Source organism: Phodopus roborovskii, unplaced genomic scaffold (genome assembly GCF_943737965.1).
Source record: "Phodopus roborovskii unplaced genomic scaffold, PHOROB, whole genome shotgun sequence".
Lineage (NCBI taxonomy): Eukaryota > Metazoa > Chordata > Mammalia > Rodentia > Cricetidae > Phodopus > Phodopus roborovskii.
The window spans coordinates 1,322,066-1,344,407 of record NW_026125577.1 but is presented as its reverse complement, the minus strand read 5'-3'; the positions used below and the strand labels follow the sequence as shown (position 1 = coordinate 1,344,407).

At 43.9% G+C, this 22,342-nt stretch overlaps 1 protein-coding gene across 1 annotated transcript; it reads right to left on the bottom strand.

Annotated features, from left to right (window-relative positions):
* Positions 1 to 1,255: 1,255 nt before the first annotated feature.
* Positions 1,256 to 22,111, bottom strand: Cdc42ep3 (CDC42 effector protein 3). The gene is made up of 2 exons (XM_051177885.1): positions 21,927 to 22,111; positions 1,256 to 2,978 (listed from the first exon to the last, which is right to left on the bottom strand). Exon 2 carries the CDS (start codon positions 2,750 to 2,752, stop codon positions 1,985 to 1,987), a length of 768 nt encoding a protein of 255 aa, XP_051033842.1. The 5' UTR covers positions 2,753 to 2,978; positions 21,927 to 22,111; the 3' UTR covers positions 1,256 to 1,984.
* Positions 22,112 to 22,342: the final 231 nt, after the last annotated feature.

Sequence of the window (22,342 nt, the reverse complement as noted above, 5' to 3'; positions counted from 1 at the left end):
AGCTATTTTCCACCACTGACAGAGGCAACAATGAAGGCACATTCCTCCCTCTTTCCCTGAGACCATGCAGCAGACAGAGTGTAGTGAGACTGAATATGACCAGTAATTAAGAGGGGGAAAGTGTTGAAAGAGTTTGGCTGGCACCAGCTATACAAAAGGAAAGGAGGAAGGAAGGAAGGAAGGAAGGAGTCCTGAACCGTGAATGAGTGTGATCTGACAGAAAGGAACAGTGGAAAGTGGGGCCAAGGTAAGAAACTTGGGAATTTTTGGGCAGACTCAATGCTCTAGGGTAAAACTTTTTCCTCCTCTATTTGGCTAGCCACTGAAGTGAATCTTACTTGTAAGTTCAAAGGTTATTTCATACATCATATGATACAAGTGCAGGAACTCTGAACTCCAGGAAGGAGTCGCTGACTGCTGAGGAGGATACATGAAGGAGAGAGAGCTGGCACTCACTGTTGGCAACAAGGCTCAGAGTAGGGAGGAGTACCTGAGTCAAGATAGGAATCTGTGTGTAATTTCCTGTTCCTGGTTCCTTAACCAATGGCCTCAGGGCATCTGGGGATCCTCTGAACAGGGAAGGGCCCTTGATTGATGTCTGTAGCTACCTTAATCTTGTCTATAGGACCTAGGATGCCTGACAAACCTTTGTCTTTAAGACATCAGAGTCTATAAGCCATGAACAAGACAGGCTAATAAACTGGGCCTGAGCAAAGGCCTACAGACTCCACCCCCTTCTTCTCCTCTCTCTCAGCACTAACATTTGTATAAGACAACAACAAAAATAACCTCACATGTTCATTTCTCATGTTGCTGTTTCTAGAAGTAAACCTTAATAAAAAGAAGTCAAAACTGCAAAACACATAGAAATCATCTCTCAGTGTATTTTAAAGGCTTGGGTACATTACTAGCTAGTCTTTAATGTCTTCTTTTCTGTTCTTGATTATAACTATAAATGAGCAAGTTCATTTTAGCATTTACTCTTTATTGTGTGGTATGACGTAGGTAATGGAAGCATGAAATGTCCTAAGTCTCTGCAGCAGCATCGTGGGCATCCTGTGCCCACACACTTCACAGTCTATCGTTGATGCTATTAGAAGTATGATTAACAAATGAGCAGGGGTGGGGGGGCACTAATAGTGAATAGGTTTTTTTTTTTTTTTTTGGCAAATAGACATACACAGCTTACAAGGAAGCCCTAATGGAAACAAGACAAATAACACTTGATGTATTATCTATAAAATGTAGACTGCAATAAAGAGCCAAAGGCACATAAAAATATATTTCAACTTTAAAAATAACTTAGTTACAATAATACCTTGCTTGTTTTTACCAACATGTAGCTGACAGTCAAACTTCTGCAACATGGAAATAGGGATATATAAGAACCACAAGAAAAGAAAAAAAAAAAAAAAACCGGGTCCCATAAGGTTGTTCGAATATGAAAACAGCAAAATCTTAACACTGGAGAAGTCACTATAGTGAGCCCAAGAGATACAATATACAAAAGAGTCTAGGGAAAGAAAAGGCTTAGGTGTTAAGCAAGTTTCGATTTCCTTCTCACAACATACTGTAAAGCACCTTGGAAAGACCCATTGACCCAGCCAACCCTCTTCAGACAGCCTGGATTTCTGCCTGTCTGCAAACAAACAAACAAAACTGAGCGAATATCATCAGTGCCTGCTAAAAATGAGCTCTGATTCATTCCCTCTCTCTCTTTTTCGTTTTACCAGGATAGGTTTTTTTTTTTAAATTTTTAAAATTATTGTTTTCAAAATTGTTTTTGCAAACGGCACGGCGGTTAAAAAAATATTTTGTAGGAAAAGGAACGTTATTTCAGAAAATGCATCACACTGCTGAAAACAAAACAAAACAAACAAAAAATCAGAAAGGGCGGTTCTTTCCATCAGTTGTGGTTAGTTGAGTTTTTGTTTTCTGCCTATTTTGGTACCTCTTACTCCAAAGGAAAAGAGCTGACTCCAGGTTACTTATTTTTATCCATGACATTCAGGACCTCATCTAAAAGTGAGGGCCCAAGATCCAGCTGCAGTGAGAGCAGAGAGCCTGTCAGGTCGGAGAGGGACTCCTCTGATTTAGTCTTCGACTTCATGAGCTCACAGGAGGCAGGACGCTCAAACATGTCCTCCGCAGGCCAGTCAGAGTACTGTTCAGACAGGCTGGAGGAGTGGCTGTCCCTGCCCTGGCTGGACTGAGAAGCAGAGCCACTGGAGGAACCCCATGAGGTATCTCCCTGGTGCACTGTTCCATTCTCCAACAGATTGTTTTTCTCCTCAACTTTTTCTTCCATGACAGGCTCACAGCTGAGCCTTGGCAACTTAGGACGCCCAAAGGACTCCTGCTTGGAACTGAATGTCACCGGTGACAATAAGGGCAGCATGAGAGCCTGAGATCCTCCAATGGTCGGGAGGGAGATGGCATTTTTGAGCACTGGGGAGGGTGTTTCTGTGAACATTGAGTCCAAGGTACTGTTGGCCCGGAAGAAGTCATTATGTCTAGGGAACTGGCCCAAGTGTGCTTTTTCTTGGTTACCAGGCAAGAGCTCATAGTTCCCTTGAAGGAAGGAAATATCCCCAAAGACATCATGCTGGCCCTCTTTGCCAATGTGAATGGTGTGACGAAAGTCCCCCAAGGGAGGACTGATCATGTCAGGGGACAGAATGTCCCTCAGTTTAAATTTCTTTCCCTTTTTGTTGTTGGCCGCTTTCAGGTAAATTGGGGTCTTGGCTGGCATTTTACAAATCTAAGAATGTGTATTTCACAGATGGGGAAAAGACGACCTTCTTCACGGGTATCCCACACTTTCAAAAGCCCTTCTGGTAAGAACCATCACATTATTTTTTTTCTCAGGTGGCTCTGAAATGACACAGGGTCTGGGAAGTCTTACTCAGCAAAGGATCATGTGCATCTTCCTGCAGAACTGGTTACATCATCCAGTCCCTTCCACAGCACCGAGACACCTAGAAAAGAAATCGAACCAGGTGTGATCTCCCATCCTTTAGGGTTCATTCAGGCCTACCACTGCCCAGGAATTTATTATCCCATTGCCTGGAAATAAAGGCAAGGCCACTTCACACCTAAAACCCAACTTATTTGCTTCTCTTAACTGTGATAAGAACTTTAATTTCAGGAAGAATTCACTAATGTTGGTCTTAGTTCAGGGGAAAACAGTGAAAGAGGTACTTAGCCCCTAAACCATAGAATATCAGAACTTTTTAAACATGGTATAGTGTTCTGAACACATCTAAGATTTTAGTCTCCCTCTCTTCTAAAATCTGCTGTCAGGGATTAGAGACACTGTGTCAGCAGTTAGAAGAACTTGCTGTTTTTGTAGGGGACCTGGGTTCAGATTCCAGCACCCATGTGAGGCCTGGGCTCTAAACCTTTCCCAGAAAGCCATAGAAACCATGACTTAATATAAGTGGACATCAATGCAGGTAAAACCAACGCAGCCTCCCTGTAGACACTGTAGAGTTCCAAAGAAGGTCCAAGCATGTCAGCCCCTCCCTTGCTAATGAGAAACTTAACTTTTGAAAATCCCCCTCCATCCCATCTACCCCAGAAGCTGACACTGAGAAGCTAAAATTGCCCTTCTTCTCACACCCTGCTTCCCCTCCTGGTCCCCTGGCTGACAATCAATAGTGTTAGGACTAGGTTAGACAATGGCTTGAAACACAGTCACATTTGCTTGGCAGCAGCTGGAGGTCCTCTACATCTGTTCCATATTTCTCTCCTTTCAGCAAGTGTTTTAAATTCACTTATAAGTGACAGGTGACAAGGGCCGTGATCCACCACCCACTGGCAAAGGTTAATAGCTCACTCAGTCTGGGAATTGGCTTATCAGGCATGTACCAGCAGGCTGGCCAGCCACCCAGGCCTGAAAAGGCAGAGAAGGAAGAGTAAAAGACACCCAGCCCTATTTGGCTTTGTGTGCGAGGAGGAGGCAGCAACAGGTTTGCTCTTGCCAACAGTTCACTGACCACAGTGCCACCAAGTAAAGTAGGACTCGGGTCTTCATGGTCTTGTTCAGCTCTGGTTTGGGTCTTGTCTCAATAACAAAAGGTGAAACCCTACAGAGGGTGTGATGGTAAATGCCTGTACCATCAGCACTAGAGAGGCGGAGGCAGGAGGGTCATGACTTATAGGTCATCCTGCACTAGTTCAAGGCCACTCTGAGACACTTGAGGTCCTATCTCACAACACCAAAAACCCAAAAAACTGAGCCCCTGGAAGACCTGATAAAATATCTTCCTTGCACTATAGGTACACAACACAAAGCCCCAACCTAGGGCTCCCGTGACATTTTCTTGCCCCAGGAGGTGGTAGGTTCTTCTGGTGAAGAACACTCTCCCTCCCCACCCAAGGCAGTATTATCAGCATACAATGCCAGGATAGCAGCTGCCATGGAAAAGATTTGCTACTTGCCAGGGATGCCTGCTTGAGGGGTTATATAAGGCCCAGAAGTATCCAGGGCAGGGCATTCCAGAATACCAAAGAACAGTCTTCTGCCCCTGACAGGGCCAGATGCCTGCTTGAGGGGTTATATAAGGCCCAGAAGTATCCAGGGCAGAGCATTCCAGAATACCAAAGAACAGTCTTCTGCCCCTGACAGGGCCACTCACATTCATTTTACAAATGAACAAGGACAGGGGATGGTAGGGAGGAGAATGGGAAGAAATACTTGCTCCTATCTGAGGGAGGGGTGTTCAGTACCATGGCTTCCTGGCTGGGCCTTTTAAAGCAGCCCCTGCCTGGCTACAGAGATTGTGACCTTTTTAGCAAGAGGCTCCCTTGGCTTGGTAAAGGCTGGGATTTATGTTGTTGGCATGAAGACAAAAAAAAAACAAAAACAAAAACAAAACAAACAAACAAAAAAAAAAAAAAAAAAAAAAAAACAAAAAACAGAGATACCGGGGCAGGACAGGGGGAGAAGGAAGGGGCTGTGAGAAAGCTACATAAGCAATAGAAGGTAAGACACCAGACACCATGTGCCAGGCCTAACAGCTGTCAAATACAATGAAAGGGTGTTTTGATTTTTAAACGTGAGGATGTTGGACAAAAACACCAACTCACCAACTCTCCCATTTGAAAGAGGAAGTGCTGGGCAGCACCTGGTAGCTATGACCCAGTGTCCTCTCCTGGATTCATGAATCCTCCCAGCCTTGCTTATCAGCTAGTAGATCTCCTTTCCCTTTCCAGGCTCTTGGCTCTTTGGACACTATTTCTGCCACTGCTCACACAGAAAGCTAAAGTCTTCCCTAGAAAGACATGGTATTTACTGAGGGCCTCTATGTTCCCACAATGCTTCATTCTCCAACTCACAAGAACCCAAGAAGCTCCTGTTACAATGTTAAAAGTCCCCATTTACAAATGAGACACAGGCTTTGAGTCACCCTGCCAAGACAGTGTATTAGAGCCAGAAGCATGCTAAGCAGCCAGAAGGCTAGGCTCCCACTCTTGAGGTGACAGGACATTTAGAGGAAATTTGGCTTCCTAGTTACTAAAGGACTGTATTCCAGAGCCTGTTGTAAACACAAAGGAAGCCAAGGAAGATAGAGAAGAGGCTCCTGTACACAGGAGGGGAGAAATGTGAACAGCCCCAGCTTCCAGCCAGCCAACAGATCATACGCCTTTGTACTCAATTCCATATATAGACACGCAGTTCACTTAATGATATGGGAGATACTATGTAAAGGGTGTCCAATCAAACATTTGTGACAGTCAAGAGCTGGAAACAACCTAATTGTCTACCTACAGAAGATCCGTACAGATGGTCCAGACACACAAAATGGTAGTATTTACATCTATGAAAGAAAGAAACTTAATACAGCCATAGGCCAAGAGTCCAAGTTCAAAGGAAGACCAAGAAGGAGCAGAGGTGAAGTATGTAATCTAACTGCCTTACCTTGTGTTTCTATACAATGTATCTATAAATAGGTAAGAAACTCAAAATGGTGAGTGCCCTCAGAGAGCAAATGTGAATGGAAAGGGACAAAGGTGAAAAGGATACATTCATGTTGATTCTTTGTGATTTCAGGTTTCTGACCCATGTGAATGAACTGGCTGTTTTAATCATAAAAATGTAACAAGTAAATGTGTAAGGCTCAGACACTGGCCTAAGAGCCAATTTTGCACATGGTACTTAGGTCTGGCAAAATCCAGGTGCCACATGATCAGAGTTTATTACTGTGCTTCAGTCAAGATCCCACCACCAGTGTGAACTCTGGCTCAGCCAGGCACTGAGGGTGCTTGGTCATTGACATCACATTGGGCTCCCGTTCCATATCTTTACCCATCTCCTTTGATCAAGAGCTTGCTGTTCAGTCTTTAGTGTTTCCAGCTTTCTTTAGAATTTGTGCACTCTCACTATCTTCCTGGGTCCTTCTTTAAAGACAGAAAGGCTGTTCTCAATGCCCATGCCTTGACTCTGAAATCTGCTACTATGAGTTACATTCCTTTGAAGACAAACACTCAAGTTCTGGGCACTGGCAAGGGAACTCTGCCAACAATAGGCCCAGCTCCCAGCAAATCATTAGGCATTCTCTCCCAAGAAGACAGGGGATATCCCGCTTCTGATGGGCATACTCCTACTTGCAGGTATCCGTGAGAAATCCAAGGATGTTGTGGTAGCGTGGATATAATTGGTCCCTGTAAGCTCATCAAGAATGGCACTGTTAGGAAATGTGACTTTGTTGGAGTAGATGTGGCCTTGTTGGAGGAAGTGTGCCACTATAGGAGTGGGCTTTGAGGTCTCCTATGCTCAAGATATGCTCCGTGTTTCAATTTACTTCCTGTTGCCTTCTCATTAAGATATAGACAGCACCATGTCTGCCTGCAGGACACTATGTCCCACCATGATAATGAACTAAACCTCTGAAACTGTAAGCCACCCCAATTAAATGTTTTATTTTATAAGAGTTGCTGTGGTCATGGTGTCTCCTCAGAGCAACAGACGCCCTAACTAAAACAGATAATAACACCCAGAGTAAGACCTTAGGGGATATTAAACACACACCTCTGATAAGGAAGGCGGATGGTGGGGTTGTCACTCTTGTACGAGCCTAGGTAATTTTAGTTATTTACTTGTGACGATCTTAAGCGTATATGGTAGATAATAATTAAAAATAACCCATAGCAATAACAATTTGATTATGAGAAAAAATGGAACCATTTCTTTATTGGTGATTATTTGGGGGGACACAGGATGAGAGGCTTTCATAACCAAACCTCTGTTTTTGCTTCCATCCTGTTAGGGCCATAGGTGTGGATCAATATGTCCAGCTTTGCTTTCTCTCATTTTATCTAGCTTTTGGATCCAGTGTCTCACTCTGTGGCCTAAGCTATCTTAGAACTCACTATGTAGCCCAGGCAGGCCTCACCTTCCAATTATCCTGCTGCCAAGTGTGGAGACTGTAAGCAGGAGGCACCATATCCAGCTTGTTTCTCCACAAAGTTGATGATCTCATCATCTATTTCTTCTATCACTCTTTCAGCAAACCAAATGCAAAACATACTGTGATGGCTATTCTCAGTTGTCAACTTGACTATATCCAGAATGAACTAGAATCTAGAAATGAGGGCACACCTGTGAGAGATTTTTCTGCTTGGTTTTAAGTGGGTGAATCCACTTCTAGTCCAGACCTTTGAGATAGGAAGACGCACACCTTTGATTTGGATCTTGAGGTGGGAAGTCACGCCTTTAATATGGGCCATTCCTTCTTCTGGAAGTCTATACAAGGACTTAAGGAAGCCTTTGCTCATTGCCTGCTTGCCCTCACCTTGCTAGCATACACATTTCTTGGAGCCTACTTCTTTGGGATTCTAGGATATACTGAAGACCATCTGAGACACCCAGCCTTGTGGGAATGAGCAAGTACTAGATTCCTGGACCTTCTGTTCACAGCTAGCTATTGTTGGATTAGTGGATGGCAGCTTGCAAATCATTCCAATAAATCCCCTTTATATGTATTGAGGGAGAGAAAGAGAGAGACAGAGACACACAGAGAAAAATATTGAGAGATTCATTCCACAAGTTCTGTGACTCTAGAGAACCTGACTAATATGAATTCAAAAATAAGTAAGCAGACAGCAAGGGGGTGTGGGGCAAGGGTTATTAAAAAAAAACAAAACCAAAAAAAACAAATTACTAATGGAAAAATTAGTTCTTGAATTGCTCAGAATTAGGTATACTGATAACTTACTAGGTTCTAAAAAGAACAAAGAGGTTGAAATTGGGTGTGGGGGTGAGGAATCCATTTATTTTAAGAAAGGAATGCTTGGTTTATCTACTAATTATTTTTGGATTCATCCTTAGTTGGGAGAAAGGATACAAAAAAAAAAAAAAAAAGTCCTGCATCCTGCAAAACAGGTTGCAAGGTTGCAATGTTAATTCAAAACAGACATGAGAAAACAAGGGTAGGTTGTGTGTGAGGATGGTGCCACCTTCCTGAGGGACTTGTTCTTTTCCTTCCCTTGTAGGAAATGAGTTGGGATTCACAGATCACTCAGGGGCATCCCAACTTCTTTTCCCCATCTATACTGGGTATAGGACCCAGGGTCTAGGCATATGTTCAGGCACTGAATCACCAAGCCATATCCCCATGCTCAAATTCTGATCATATCTCCCTTTTGTCCTTTTGCCCCAGCATGGTAACCATGAATACCATCCTCCCCCACCCTCATCCCCTGCCCCACCCAGCAACAGCACCACCATCTGCCCATCAAAAAGCAAAAACATAGTTACTCTTTCCTGTATAAATCAACATTCTTAGGTAGCACAGAATAACCACCCTCCACCTTGCTCCCTGCCTGAGCATCTTCTGTGTATTCCTCTCTGCCACCAACCGGGCGGAGAAAGCAGTAACTCCTCCATCCCTCCATTGCACTAAAGATTCCTGAACTGCACTGGCCTCTGGGCTCTACTCTTTAGAAGCATGAAGGCCATCTGGAACATGTTTCTGAGGAGGGCAACTGGAGGTGAATCGAGGAAGGTGAACGAACACTCCAACAACTAAAAGAAAACTAAGAGAACACTGATCTTTAGTGATCTGAAGGCTTCTTTTCATTGTAATGAAAAAGATTAACTTGTTCAGGGAGGGCTTTAGGGCAACTAAGCAGAAAACACCAGAACACAGATCTGGACTTCTTCTCTAGGGAAAAACCCAGGGGGTGCAACAGACAAAATATGCTCTATAGACCTACAGACCGAGTGCCCCACAGGGGAAGGAGCTTGTACCCAGAGCCTCCCACAAGGTATTTTTTGGTGTTAACCCTCCCACAGGGGAACACACTCACTTATTTCCCCACTGTTCCTTTTCACACTCCCCCATAAAACAGGCCCACAGTCTGGCCCCTGAAAAGGCTTTCTGTTCTAGCACAGCTATGTTTTCACTTGCTAATGATTAGGCAACCTTTGGTGTCAGGAAAGTTAAGCCTTCCTACAAAGCAGATGCCTCAGGCCAGTTCTCTTTCAAACCTCAGCAGGGGGCTTCTCCTAGGAAAGAATTTCAAAATTCATGGAGAGAATTTTGGCATTAGATACTCCATGCTGAACTTAAATGGGGTGGGGGTGGGGTATTCAAGACTAGAGAAGATCCCAAAGAAGAGCCTGGCAACAGCATCCTAAAAGGCATGCTTTTCATATTTCTGACCACTTCTACCCCACCCACCAGAAGATAAGATGCCTTTTCTATCTTTAGAGTCTTATCTCCTGTCCATGGTTCTTAAACTGAGGGCAGACCAGCATATTGCAAGACTGTGAGCTTCTATGAGTACAAGTCCCTCATTGCTGAGCCCTGCAAACCCTTGCCAGACTAAGCAGCCTGTATTGTATGGACCCACTCAGAAAGTCTGATACACCCACCTTCAATTATTTAACAGATGAACTTCTTACTTATGATTAAACAACAGCTTGTATTTACTTTCCTTTTACAACCCCAATTATATGGGGACCCACAAAAACCACATGGGACACTCACTGCTAATTTACATACACTCCTTACATTTAACAGGACTTAATTGCACTATTTGAAAGATCTTTTAGAAGCAAAACTAAATGACAGGACTCCCACCTCCCAAGGTACTCACACTTGTGAACAGAGCCCATTAGGGTGTTTTCCCTTATAAAAGTTACAAGGGCAGACTATGTGGACATTGATTCCTGACAGTTATAACAAGGTACGTCAAGGACAAGTTCTCTCATGCCTGGTTCATTTTGCATGACTAGTTTTACAGGGACTTCGCCTCAGTGCAGGCCAGAAGCAGCCAGCAGGCATTCTATTTTGACAAGTAGGAATCCAACAAGGTCATTCCTGTGAGCTGCTCACCTTCTTCAACTTGGTCTGTGATGATACAAGGATAATATCAACACAGAAAGAATTTTGACTTTCTTGTTTTTAGAACTGTTCAGTCATTACAAACTTTGCCCCATAGCCAAGATCTCCCAAGATTGCTGAGGTGCTCAAAAACTAGAGGGCAACAAACTCTGCTAACATTATGTCAGCCGGCGTTGCCTGTGCAGAACTCCAGTTCTGACTGTAGTACCAAATGATGCAAAATAGGTTGGCAGTGACCAGAAATTCAGAGCACTACAGAGAGGCAAAGCTATGGTTCTTTGCTGTTGAGCTATATTCTCATATTGTACATTCTGAGAACTCCTTTGGGGTCACAAAAGGGACAAAGGTGATTCCCAAGCCATCCTCCTATCTTGTTAGGGCTGTCTACAAGTCACCCATGCTCCCTGAGGGTTAAAACAGGCTTCTCTGCATCACATCTGCACTGGATATGTGGCCATTCCACTGTCAACCATGTCTACAGAAGACTCCCCTAGGTTAATTATACCCTTGTCTATATACATGTTTGAGTGAATTCAAGAATGCTCTAAATAAGCTGAAAACGCTTCTACAAGCACAAACTGGGTCTTATTTATCATTCTGTCTCCTACAACAATCATATAGCAGACATTGAACTCCAAATTTGGAAATATTCAATCCATAACCAGTTTGATTTTTTCATCACAAAAGACAGGTTGATTGGCTCCAAGAAAGCAACCCACGGCGCAAATGACTCTGTAGATGAGGTGAATCTTAAATGCCTGGCTTTCTAAAGAATTGACACATGCAGTATCTAATAGACAGGTGCTTGCAGTGGGCCAGGCAGGTTTTAGCTCATGGAATACTTAGACCCCATCATCTAGGCAACAGTTTTATATTGAGTTCATGTGTTGGGTCAATCAGAAGGAGCCAGAATTTCTGCCATATCTGAACGTGGATTTGATAACATGATACTTACCAACCAAAACTATTTATTCTCAAGCCCAGCAGCACCAGAAGAAAGAATATGTTGAGATCTCAGTAGCAATGACCGAAAGACACTAACTTGACCTTGTCGGACACCCAGAATGGTGTCCTACACACTCATTCTTCCACCTCTAACTCACTACAGCTTCTTAGTAAGTTTGCTATTATGAAAAATAATCTCAAAAGGAATTTGACTTTGAAATTAAACATTTAAAGCAACAAGGAAACCTCTGAGCCTGAAGGAAAAAACAAACATCCTGTTCTTAGAAAATATCCAATGTTGTTAATTCTTTTCCCAGAGGAAGCATGAGCATGTGACAGTGCGCAATCACTGGACATGGGACAATAGCTCTCCGTCACCGTTCACATTTCACTGCCCTCCTAACTTTCTAAAACCAAGCTGTGTCCTTAGGTGGAATGCCATCCTTACCTTCTTACGATCAAAACACTATTCATAACATCCTCTGAGATATGTTTCACAGTCATTTCCTTCCTGGAGGAAGTTTTCCCAAACTCACCTCACGTAATCCTGCTTCACTCTGTGTGGCTTGGGGGGGGGGGGGGGGGAGATGTTCTTAGGTATCATGTAGAACTTATGTCATTTGTTATTTTCCTGTTTTCTGGCTTTGGCTTTTTATGTCTACCTCAAGAGTATGGTGCTATAAAGGAGAGCTACTGTTGAGTCTTTTTATATGCTGGCCACTAAGCTCATTCTTTCTCTCCATCACTTATGTCAAGAAACTAGAATAGTTGGGGCAGATCTAGGCCCTTACCTGTTGTGGTAAACAAAGTTTTATTGGAACACACAATGAACAGGCATTTGTTTTTATACTCTACACCAACCAGTGGTGCTCCATGGATGGTAGTTCTGCACCCAAGCAAGGAAAAAATATCTGCAGGTATTTTTCATCCTATGACCTTAAGTGGACAGGACAGGACACCCTCCATTCCCTGGAATAATCAGTCCCCCAACAAATAACTATGAGGCTGTGAGTCTGAACAGAACTGAAGTTGGAGGAAAAACATGCAGAATTGCTGCTGCTCTCAAAGGTTGGAAGAGATAGCCAGGCAGAGAATGTACGTGGCTCTCAAAGTGTAAGACATCAACTAACCCCTTACAAGAAGGGTTTGAACTTTGCTTTAGAAGCTTGCATCTCTACATGGCTAGGGGACTGTTGTCCACCCCCAACCCTTGAATCACACACTGGACATGGATACAACTACTACATCTAATGATAACTTTCAGAGTAGAACTTCAGTCTAGACTAGAACCACTGAAAGTGGTCTATGGACCAGGACCAGTCTGAAGGCAAAGAAATAGAAAGAAAGCTCTTAGAAACACTGCCATACATGGTTGGTGTTTTGTTTTCTCACTGAAGTGGCTACCTATAGCTCTGGGGGTTGTATACTGTTGAACCTGCTGTGTGGGGTCCGAGCTGTATATCTCACTGTGCTCGGTAAGTAGTATTATTCCACCACAGATTGGAAATTGAAGTCAATAGGCAAAACAGTGGTTCAAAATCACTGAATTTCTCTCCTGCATTCTGAGGGTCCCCACTTTTCTTTACTGGGAAACTCCATCTTTCCTCCCTCTGGCTGCTCATAGTGAGGGCCTCCTGTGCTTTCTTCTCGTTGTAAATGCCAAAACCCAGCTGTCAGCCCAACTTCTCCCTAGCCATAGTCCTATCACCAAGTCTCTCTCCTCATTATCCCCACAATCTCTGTTGTGTATATGCCTCTTATCATTTCACCTAGAGTCCACTTGTAATCTTAAAACCCTTTAGGGGCAGGCCCACCCTTACAGTCTAGAAATAGGATAGCATGGGACCACACAGGCAAATCGAGGACCTGTTGTCCCTGAAGCTGTAGTTCTTCCCAGTTGCCAAGGTCTCAGGAATTCCTTCTTGTCATGCATTCATCTGACATCCACCAACTATCACACTGTATTGTAGTTACTGCTTTCTTGCCCAACACCCCCATTAGGCTGTCAGCCATGAGAAAGAACCATCTTACTCACAGAAGGTGCTAAAGAGAGCATATGTTTGTGAAAGTGGAATTTAAAAGGGAAATGACTTCTACCCACCACTGTTAGAGTTAAGACTATCTTAGACCATTCAGACCTTCCAGTTACACTCAGTTCCAACTTAAGGAGTGATGAGCCCCATCTTGCTGTTCTTTCCTCTTAGAGGGAAGTAAGTTCAGGAGAGAGAACTTGGCTTAGGTGTCCTAAAAGCCTACAATGGACAGTCTATAGTGAAGGGGAGCCCTAGGTGAAGCAGGCAACAGCCATAGGAAAGGACTCCACTTCATGTAAAAACAGATTCCCAGGACTTCAGGAGAATGGAATGTCTAAGGAGCAGCAAACACTTGTCTCCATCTGGTCACTTTGTAGAGCCTTTGAAAAACTATAGTGACATAGTCATACTGCTTTCAAAACAAGAATGAGATTCCATGTTGATTGTTGCATCTCTTTTTAGTGAAATTGAGAAATACGGTTCAGCAGGCACTGGCAAATTCTTGCAGCACCTCGTTTCCTCTGCTTCTTTGGTGAGAGCTGTTAAGTAGATCCGTACACATGAAATGGACTTTTTGGCAAAGCCAGAAAAGAGTCTTGCTGATAGGAGGAATGACCTGAAGGACATAGCAGCTGCACTTGTCTCTAGATAGCATGGGACCCACAAGGGTCCCTCCATGTGCCAGTGACAGACCAGGATTTAATATTACCTTAAAAGAGTCTAGTAGGGGTGGGAATCAAATGAATAAGTAGGAAGTCCTGATTTGGGTTAAAGCTAATTATATAAAAACATAAGTGCAGAATGAGGCAGGATGTGGCTGGCAGCTTGTATAAAAACAGACCTGGGCATTAGCTTACCACAAGCTTACTTGCGAGCTGACATTTTGAGTTGGTGGCTGAAAAGGCTAAAGACCTTGGAGGCTCCTTGCACAGACCCTAAGCAGCATGAGACTTTTCTATAGCCTGCTTTGCTGGACCTTATCTGGAGACCCCATGCTTTAAGGGTTTCCAGAAGCCAGTGCCCATCACAATACTTATACCATTTCTGTTCCCCTTCCTGGAATCAGGGTGCTAATCAATGCCAGTGACTTCCTCTAAAGACTCCTCTGAGTCAGTGACTCCTCTGAAAACTTGAAATTGAATCATAGGTATCTTCTCAGGGCATGACATGACTGGCAAAGGTCTAGCAGGCAATGAGGCCCAATCCAAGGCAGAGGCAGCTACTTTGGTTTTAGTTAATTCCAGATATAGTCAAGATGGCAACCAAAAATAGCCTTCTCAGAAGTTTCTTCCAATTTTATTCCTTTTAGACTTTAACAACTAGTCACCTAATTGTTTGTTTTAACTAAGTGTAAAGTCTTCCAAATGATGTGGTTCCAAAAGTCAAACTTTCCACTCAAGACAAAACTGAACCATGAAGCAATTCCTGTTTTGACTCCATACATAGCAGCTGAGACCCAACTGAGTGTGCCCCACCACGCTGGTGGCAGCAATCACCTCCTTCCAGATGAGCCACTGGATTAAGTGGTCCTTTCATGAAGGATCCAGAATAAAAGCCACCAGCATGAGCATGTACCAAGCTTCCCACCAAGCTCCAGCTCAGCATGACTAGAAGATATCTCACTCTGAAGACATTGGAGAATAAGGAAACATGTCTAGTTTGGTGTTACGACCTGACTACAGAGACTCAAGTGGCTCCAGCTTCTGTGTACAGTCACCTAGCTTGAGGCTGGCCCCTCAAGTGTTTATCAACAGACAGCATCCACTAAAGAACTATGTAGTACCAGATTCTGTTCTAGGAAAGGGGGCCATAGTAATGATACACAATGTGTAGAGAAAGATAAGTGAACATGGCCTTGGATAATTGGTTCACAGGCCATGGCGAGGTCTGTGATAGTGAAAGGAAACCCAAGAGCCCTCATGCTCACAGTGGACATCTAGGCATCACAGTCATCCTTAGGGCAAAAGAAGACTCTGTGGAGGTTGCTACTTCTAAGCTGTACTCTAAATAATGTCCTGGTGCAGGCTCCCCTAATTTCTATAGCATTCTCAGATGGCACGGCCACCAGGCCACCTCCCTTGAATTTGAATGTTTTATAGTAAAGAAGAAATGACTTTAATAAACTAGAGAAGTAATAAAGACTTCTTAACAATTTACAAGATGCTACAGGAAGAACTGGGTGGTAAGGCCAGGATTAAATTGTCTACTTGATAGTTTTACTGGGGAAATAAGAATGCTTAGATAAAGTAGGCTTAATCTCTGCCTTCAGACATCTTAATTAGGCAGTCATAGGAATCAATTAATTATTTTTTAAGCCTGAATTTATTGTATTTTTTAGTTAATTTTTATTTAAATTTTTAAAAAATCTTATTTTACATACCGTTCCCAGTTACCTCTCTGTCCTGTTCTCCCATTCCCCCCACCAATTCCCCATCCTAGCCTCCATCCACTCCTCAGGGAGGGTGAGGCCTCTCATGGGGGATCATCAAAGTCTGTCACATCATTTGGGACAGGACCTGGGCCCTTCTGCGTGTGTCTAGGCTGAGAGAGTATCACTTTATAGGGAACAGGCTCCCAAAGCCCATTTGTACACTAGGGATAAACACTGGTTCCACTGCCAGAGGTCCCATAGACTGCCCAGGCCTCCCAACTTATACCCATTTTCAGGGGACCTGGTTGGGTCCTATATTGGTTCCCCACGTCAGACTGATGTCCATGGGCCTTTACTTTCTTGGGTCAGCTGTTTCTGTGGGTTCCCCCAGCATAGTCTTGACCCTTTTGCTCATCATTCCTCCCTCTCTACAACTGAAGGAATCAATGGATTATTACTACCACAGTTCATGATTATGATCTTAGTGCTCAGGAAGTAGAGGAAGGTACCTGTCAATTCTAAACCAGCCTGGGATACACAGGACCCTCTCTCAAAAACCATCAAACAACCAAGCAAGCAAGCAAACAAACAAATAAATATTTTAAAAAAGATTATTCTAAATACAGTAAGTGCCACACAGAAGAAAGCCCAGAATACTATGGCATGCCCCAGAAAAGGAAAAAGAATGATAATTCCAGGAATTTAGAGCTGGCTGCCTTCCCTATTTTTTCACATGGTAATAGAAGACACCTGGAGAAGAGAATATCTGCCTTGTGAACAGCTGGTCACCCCAAAGTGTATGACCTCCACTCCTGCTGGGATTAAAAAAAAAACCAAAAAATCCCAAAACCCAAAACCCCAATGTTTTCAGCCTGAACTGACTCTAGGCAAAAAATCAAATAAAGGGTAAGAAATCAAATATATTCCCAAATGACCAAACCAGATTTCACCGGAAATGTGTTTGTGTGTTTAAAGATGCGTGTAGCCTAAATGATTGTGATGTATTTGAATAGTACCGGTCTTTCTCAAATAGATTCATGACAGAGATTTATCATTGAAAAGATGTGTCTATAAATATAACCTTCAGGATGTCACCAGAATAAGATGGATTCCCAAATGTGTAAGCTGTCTAAACAGAAGCTCACCTTTGAAGTTCTTGCCTTGCAGCCTGCTCTGGCTCCTTAGGCGAGAACTGCATCAATATTTGCTGGCTCAAGGCCACACTTTATAATTAGCAGGACCTGCTATGCTAATAGGTCACAAGGATGGACATTGGCTTATTAGAGTTAGGGATGATCTCAACTAACACCAAACCTCGTTAGCGAGGAAACACAGGCTCCAAGAGAGGCCAGAATCCCACCACTGGGATCCATGTCAAGATACCAACACATGTTTTCAAATTAGTCCTTCCCATATTTTGATTGTCCCTGGGCAATCTGGGTCAGTTTTATCAAACAGAACCACCATTGATTTGCCAGCATCCTTCTCGGGCATGCTCCTTCAGCCCCATTCCTGTACTGCCTGCAGCTTGGCAGGCTGCAAGGCACAAAGTCTGTACAACTGTGTCGTGATGCTCTCTAGAGTGAGTCCTGCAGCCACTGTGAGGGCAAAGCAATCTGAGACAGAGTAGACACTCTCTCCCCAGGAAGCGTTGCTGTGCACCTGTGCAACAGGAATGACAACATCCTGCAGGAAAGGGACCTCATCAAACTGGCTTTCCACAGAATCCTTTCCTGATCTATCTGAGTCTTTGGAAATGCTTTAGGAGTCACCCCATTGGGGCATTGCAGGAATGCGACCACTGCAAACACTGTTTAAGGCTAGAAGGCCAATCCTTTCTGAACATGGAAATAGCTTCCATATCACAAAACATCTTTTGCTTTTTAAACTTCCTACTTGAGAGTTCTATTGTGAATTAATCATTTAGGCTAACAGTAATGGCCACACAAACTCAACATAAGGCTCATCAGTTTCCATACACAGTTTGAGTACTCAGAAGTCATCTTCTGGGTGATGAGTGGGGGTAGTCACTGCAGGATACTGGGGTACTTACATATAATTCCAGAATTCAGGAGGCTGAGGCTGAAGGACCAAGCATTCAAGATCAGCCTGAGTTATAGAAACCCTGTCTCAAAAACCAAGACAAGAAACAAGACAAAACCACAACAAATAGCCATCGTTTTAATGCCTATGTTTCCTACTATAAAGCTGCACAGTTTTAAAAGCTACTTTTTCACCAGAAGCCCTATCACTCTGTTATCACTCCAATCTAGCAGAAGTTGTCACTGAAGTTTATCAAGGCCAAAGGGAACACTTTTTTTTTGTTTTGTTTTGTTTTAAGAAAAGCAACAACAACAAAAAACCTTCCTTGATAAATTGCTGATTGCTATAGATTTGGCTAGTTGTCATATTTTGTAGGATGTTGTTTTGTTTTGCAGTCTTTAAAGGGAGAGAGAAGAGAGAGAAAAAAATTACATATTAAGCTAGATAGCCCCAACTCTGAGGCAATTTCCAGACTTTGTCCTGGGGACTAAGCAGCAGACTTCACAGCTGATGAGAAACAGGAACCAGGACAGTCCTGAGCAAGAGTGCTCAGCCTCTTAGGCCTCTTCACTCTATCTTTCACACACATTTATCTAGCAGCATCCATGGTATGAACACCACTGTCACAAGCCCCCTCCTGCCAAGGACAGAGTTCAGGGCCTTCCTGCCCAACCTCCTGACTTGCCTGGAATTCTCAGGGCAGTATCACTACCCAACAGGCACTGAATATTCCTGGATATAATGACTTACCAGGCATGGTTACTTAGCCCTACTGCCTCTGACTGAACCAAGGCCATGGACTACCTACATGGAGGCTGTATTCATTCCTAGATACAACAATGCCTTGTTCCCAGCTGGGGCATGGATTTCTGGTGTCAGAGTCCCATGTTTTTTACTTTGTTTGGGACATTAACTGCTTAGACCAACTCTAGTAGTTTCATGCTAGCTTGGCAGTAGAACAAGGTCACCACACACAGGATGGAGGAACTCTTAATAATCAAGTTATATTCCCTAAGGCTGGCAATTACTTCCTTTGGGTGGTGATATGGTGAGATAGAATAACATAAAATGAGCTCCTTTCCAGAGGCCCAAAGCCATAACAGTAATCATATTTGATAGCTCCTCTCCCCTTCCTGCCAGATAATGGAGGTGTGCTATTCAGTACTAGACCAAACATACCTGAGTTCAAACCATGCTCTGCTACTTACTTAGCTGTGTAATGTTGACCAAATTATAGAACTCTTCAGAGCCCAAGTTTCTTCTAGAAAAGACGTACTATACCATTTATCTAAAAGACTAGCTATGGATGTTACATGTGACAATCACATAAGCTAAGTCACTTGCCCAGCATCACACAAGCACTAAGATGAAAGATCCAGGCAATGTGTCTAGGCTGTCTGACACTGAGTTAACTTCAGGTTTTCCCAGACTCTAACTCAAAAGGCACTGGCTCCCATGTAGAATTTGCCACATAGGCACATCCACATTCAGGTATGTTCTTTACTGCCTAATCTTGGGCAAACTACATAATTGGCTTGTCTTCAGTCATAATACCTCGATAATGCAGGTACTGACACACCTTCTTTCATGGAATGATTACTTAGAAATAAAGGAGTTAATTCAGGCAATGGGGGAAGAGTACTTAGCTTAGCATTTATTACGACAGGCTTTATGATAGAATTACTTTTGATGTCCCAACATGTGGTCCATTAGAATTCTCTGACCTGCACTCTGAAGAGATTTTCTTCCTTTCTTTCTGTTATTATTTATTTATTTTCTTATTTTACATATCAAGGTTTTGTTTCTAAATGAATCTGCTGCTAGTCTCAAATGACTCAACTTTTTCTCTGGGAAATACAGCGTATTTAAAAATACAATTATATGTTCTTGATCAATGAAAAGAGAAACAGTTCTGTGGGACTCCAGTTTGAAAGAAACTAGGCTGAGTCTACATGAAATCAGACTAAAGCAAGAGTAATAATAATAATAATAATAATAATCATCACAGTCTTCCTGAGGGCTTTCTAGGTCAGGAATTGTATTCCACCCACTGGGTAAATTCTATGTCTAATGGGCAAAGAGCTTGTGAAAATTTTATGGCTTGGTTAAAACCACACAATAATACAGGTTAAAGTGATTTTATCCCCCCATGCTGTTGAATAGCAGGAATTTAACAAGTGGAAAAGGGCAGCTTTTGTGAACATGTCAGACATAAAACAAAGTACCATGTTAAAGGGGAAGCTGGAGAGCAGACTGGGCCAACCGGCTCAGGGAGCCGTGCTGCAGTCACTGTTATAGCTTTCTATGTATCCTAGATCCCATTTGAGTTCACAATAAAAAAGCAAAATAACAATGTGCAGTACTTTAGCTGTCTTTCTAGGCAGAATTTAAGAGCTCAGATTAGTGGGGTGAGAGGGAGCTCATGTTACTTCAGGGGTTGCCACAGCCTCAGCACCATGTTCCAATCATGGAATCCAGATTACAAATCTCTAGCAGATGAGAAGGCTGGAAAACAGAAATTGCCATGGACCCAGAAGGTTTCCACAATTCCCCAAGGGCTGGTAGTCCTGTTTTATGCCATGGGTGGAGCTACTGGGAAACCTAGGCACTTTCAGATGGACTGTCAGCCATTCCTTGAATATAGATCTTATCGTTTATTTCACACCTGACAATGTTAGACATTTCACAACTGCCTCATGTCTGAGTCCTTCGCCCTGAAAAGGGTGTTTGTGTACACTTATATCGGAACTGTCCATCAAACCACAATGGTGGAGACTTCTGGAACAGTCCAGAAATGGTGCTTCCTAGTTTAGTCGCTAGATGAAAGATCTTTTTTACAAGTGGGAACATTGCAAGAGTCTTTTAATGGACTTAGGGATACCCCTAGGGCATAGTGGCTGCTTCCTGGAGAGGCTTATTTCTCCTTGTGATGTTAAGGGGAAATCCTAAATCTGGGTCTGCTATTATAGCAGGGACATCTGCTACCCTCCTAATATTTTCAAGGCCAGTACCCCTCCTCCATCCCCCTCCCAGAACTCAGGATATTTGCAAGGGCTACAAGCTGGGGGGGGGAGGGAGCAGAAGAAATCTTGTCTCCCTAACATATCCATCAGTTCCCTCCCTAGGGTCCCCTACACACTGTACACAGCAGTAGTCCACTCCCCTAAATACACCACCACTGCAATGATTCAGGTTCCAATCCCCACTTGACATTCCTCTTCCCACCCTGTTTTAATTCACTCACTTTTTTTTTTTTTTTTTTTTTTTTTAAACACAATGTAATTACTTGACTGTCAGCCTGGGCTGCACTCTGGGGCTTTTACTCCTTTCAACACAGATGTTCTCCCAGCTTTGATGCTGTTGTCTGCGCAGATCGTCCATGCCACAGCCAGCTCGGTAATGTAACATTCAAGTGCATATTTATTTTTAAACTGACCTCTCCTAGACGGTGCAGTATAAAGCAGGTCCTGCCAAAAAAATATGCTACTTTCTATTTATAAGATGAAACACATGCCTTCCCTCCCAAAGGCAAGAGGGGGTGGAGTATAATAATTCATAAAGAAAAAATGACTGGCCAGATCCATTCCTCCTCACATGTCTGTGTCAAGGCACTTAGTGAGGAGGACGAAGAGAAAAAGAAGAGGAGCAGTAGGAGGAGGAGGATGGAAGATTTTGTAAACGCTTCAGTTGTTCAGAAATCGCAGTCAAAAAAGAAAAAACAAAAACAAAAACATCCTTTTTCAACTGCCAGATCTGCAGGTTGGCTGGCACCTCAGTTACAAAGTGCTGCCTCTGCCAGCAAGGGAACAGCAGAGCTACGCGGTGCACTCACATGTGCCGCCCGGATGCAAACACAACTAGAGAGGCACGGTAGCCAAGTGTGTGCGGTTTGTTCTGATGGAAAAACGCAACATGTGCCCAGAATGGCTGTCAATAACTCGGTGGGGGCCCTGCTGCCCGCAGCCCCACCCTAAAGAAGTAGGCGCCAGAGGCAGAGCTCTGCTTTTGATTCCCTCCTGAGTAGCTTCAGGTCCCATTTGGTCCTCTGAACATCAGCTCAAGAAGGCGGTGCCTAGGTTATCCTCACACCCTTTAAGTCTTCCGAGCCCAACACCAGCACGAGCTGTAAGGGACTAAGGTTCACGGTTGGACAGACGCAGCCAGGACTACACACTCACTCACCAGCGGTCGCGGAGTCGCTTCACTTCTGCCCCAGGGACGGGCGTCGGCCACGGTCGCCTCCCGAGGGCGTAAGCAGTCCTCACCGGTGCACCCGAGCGATCCGGAGGGACGGTGACGGCTCACCTTATAATCTGCTCCGGGAATTGTGCACGGAGTTTCCCGGGAGGCAGCAGCCGCGAAACGGGATTACCCGTATGTGTCCTGCTGCTGTGCTGCCAGCGGTGATTGGAAGTGCTCACAACACTGAGCGCGCGGCGACCGGACGCACCGCCTCAACCTGCCGAGGGCGGGGCGCGGGGTGCGGGGCGTGGCCCGAAGCGGGGCGGGGCTGGTGAGGAAGGGGCAGGGCGGGGATAAGGGTGCTGACCGCCCGGGACCCTCCTCCGCCGTACCTGTCCCCAGCCCCGCACCACAGG

Coding starts and splice junctions, on each gene's coding strand:
- Cdc42ep3 (XM_051177885.1), bottom strand. CDS start 2,752: ATGCCAGCCAAGACCCCAATTTACCTGAAAGCGGCCAACAACAAAAAG.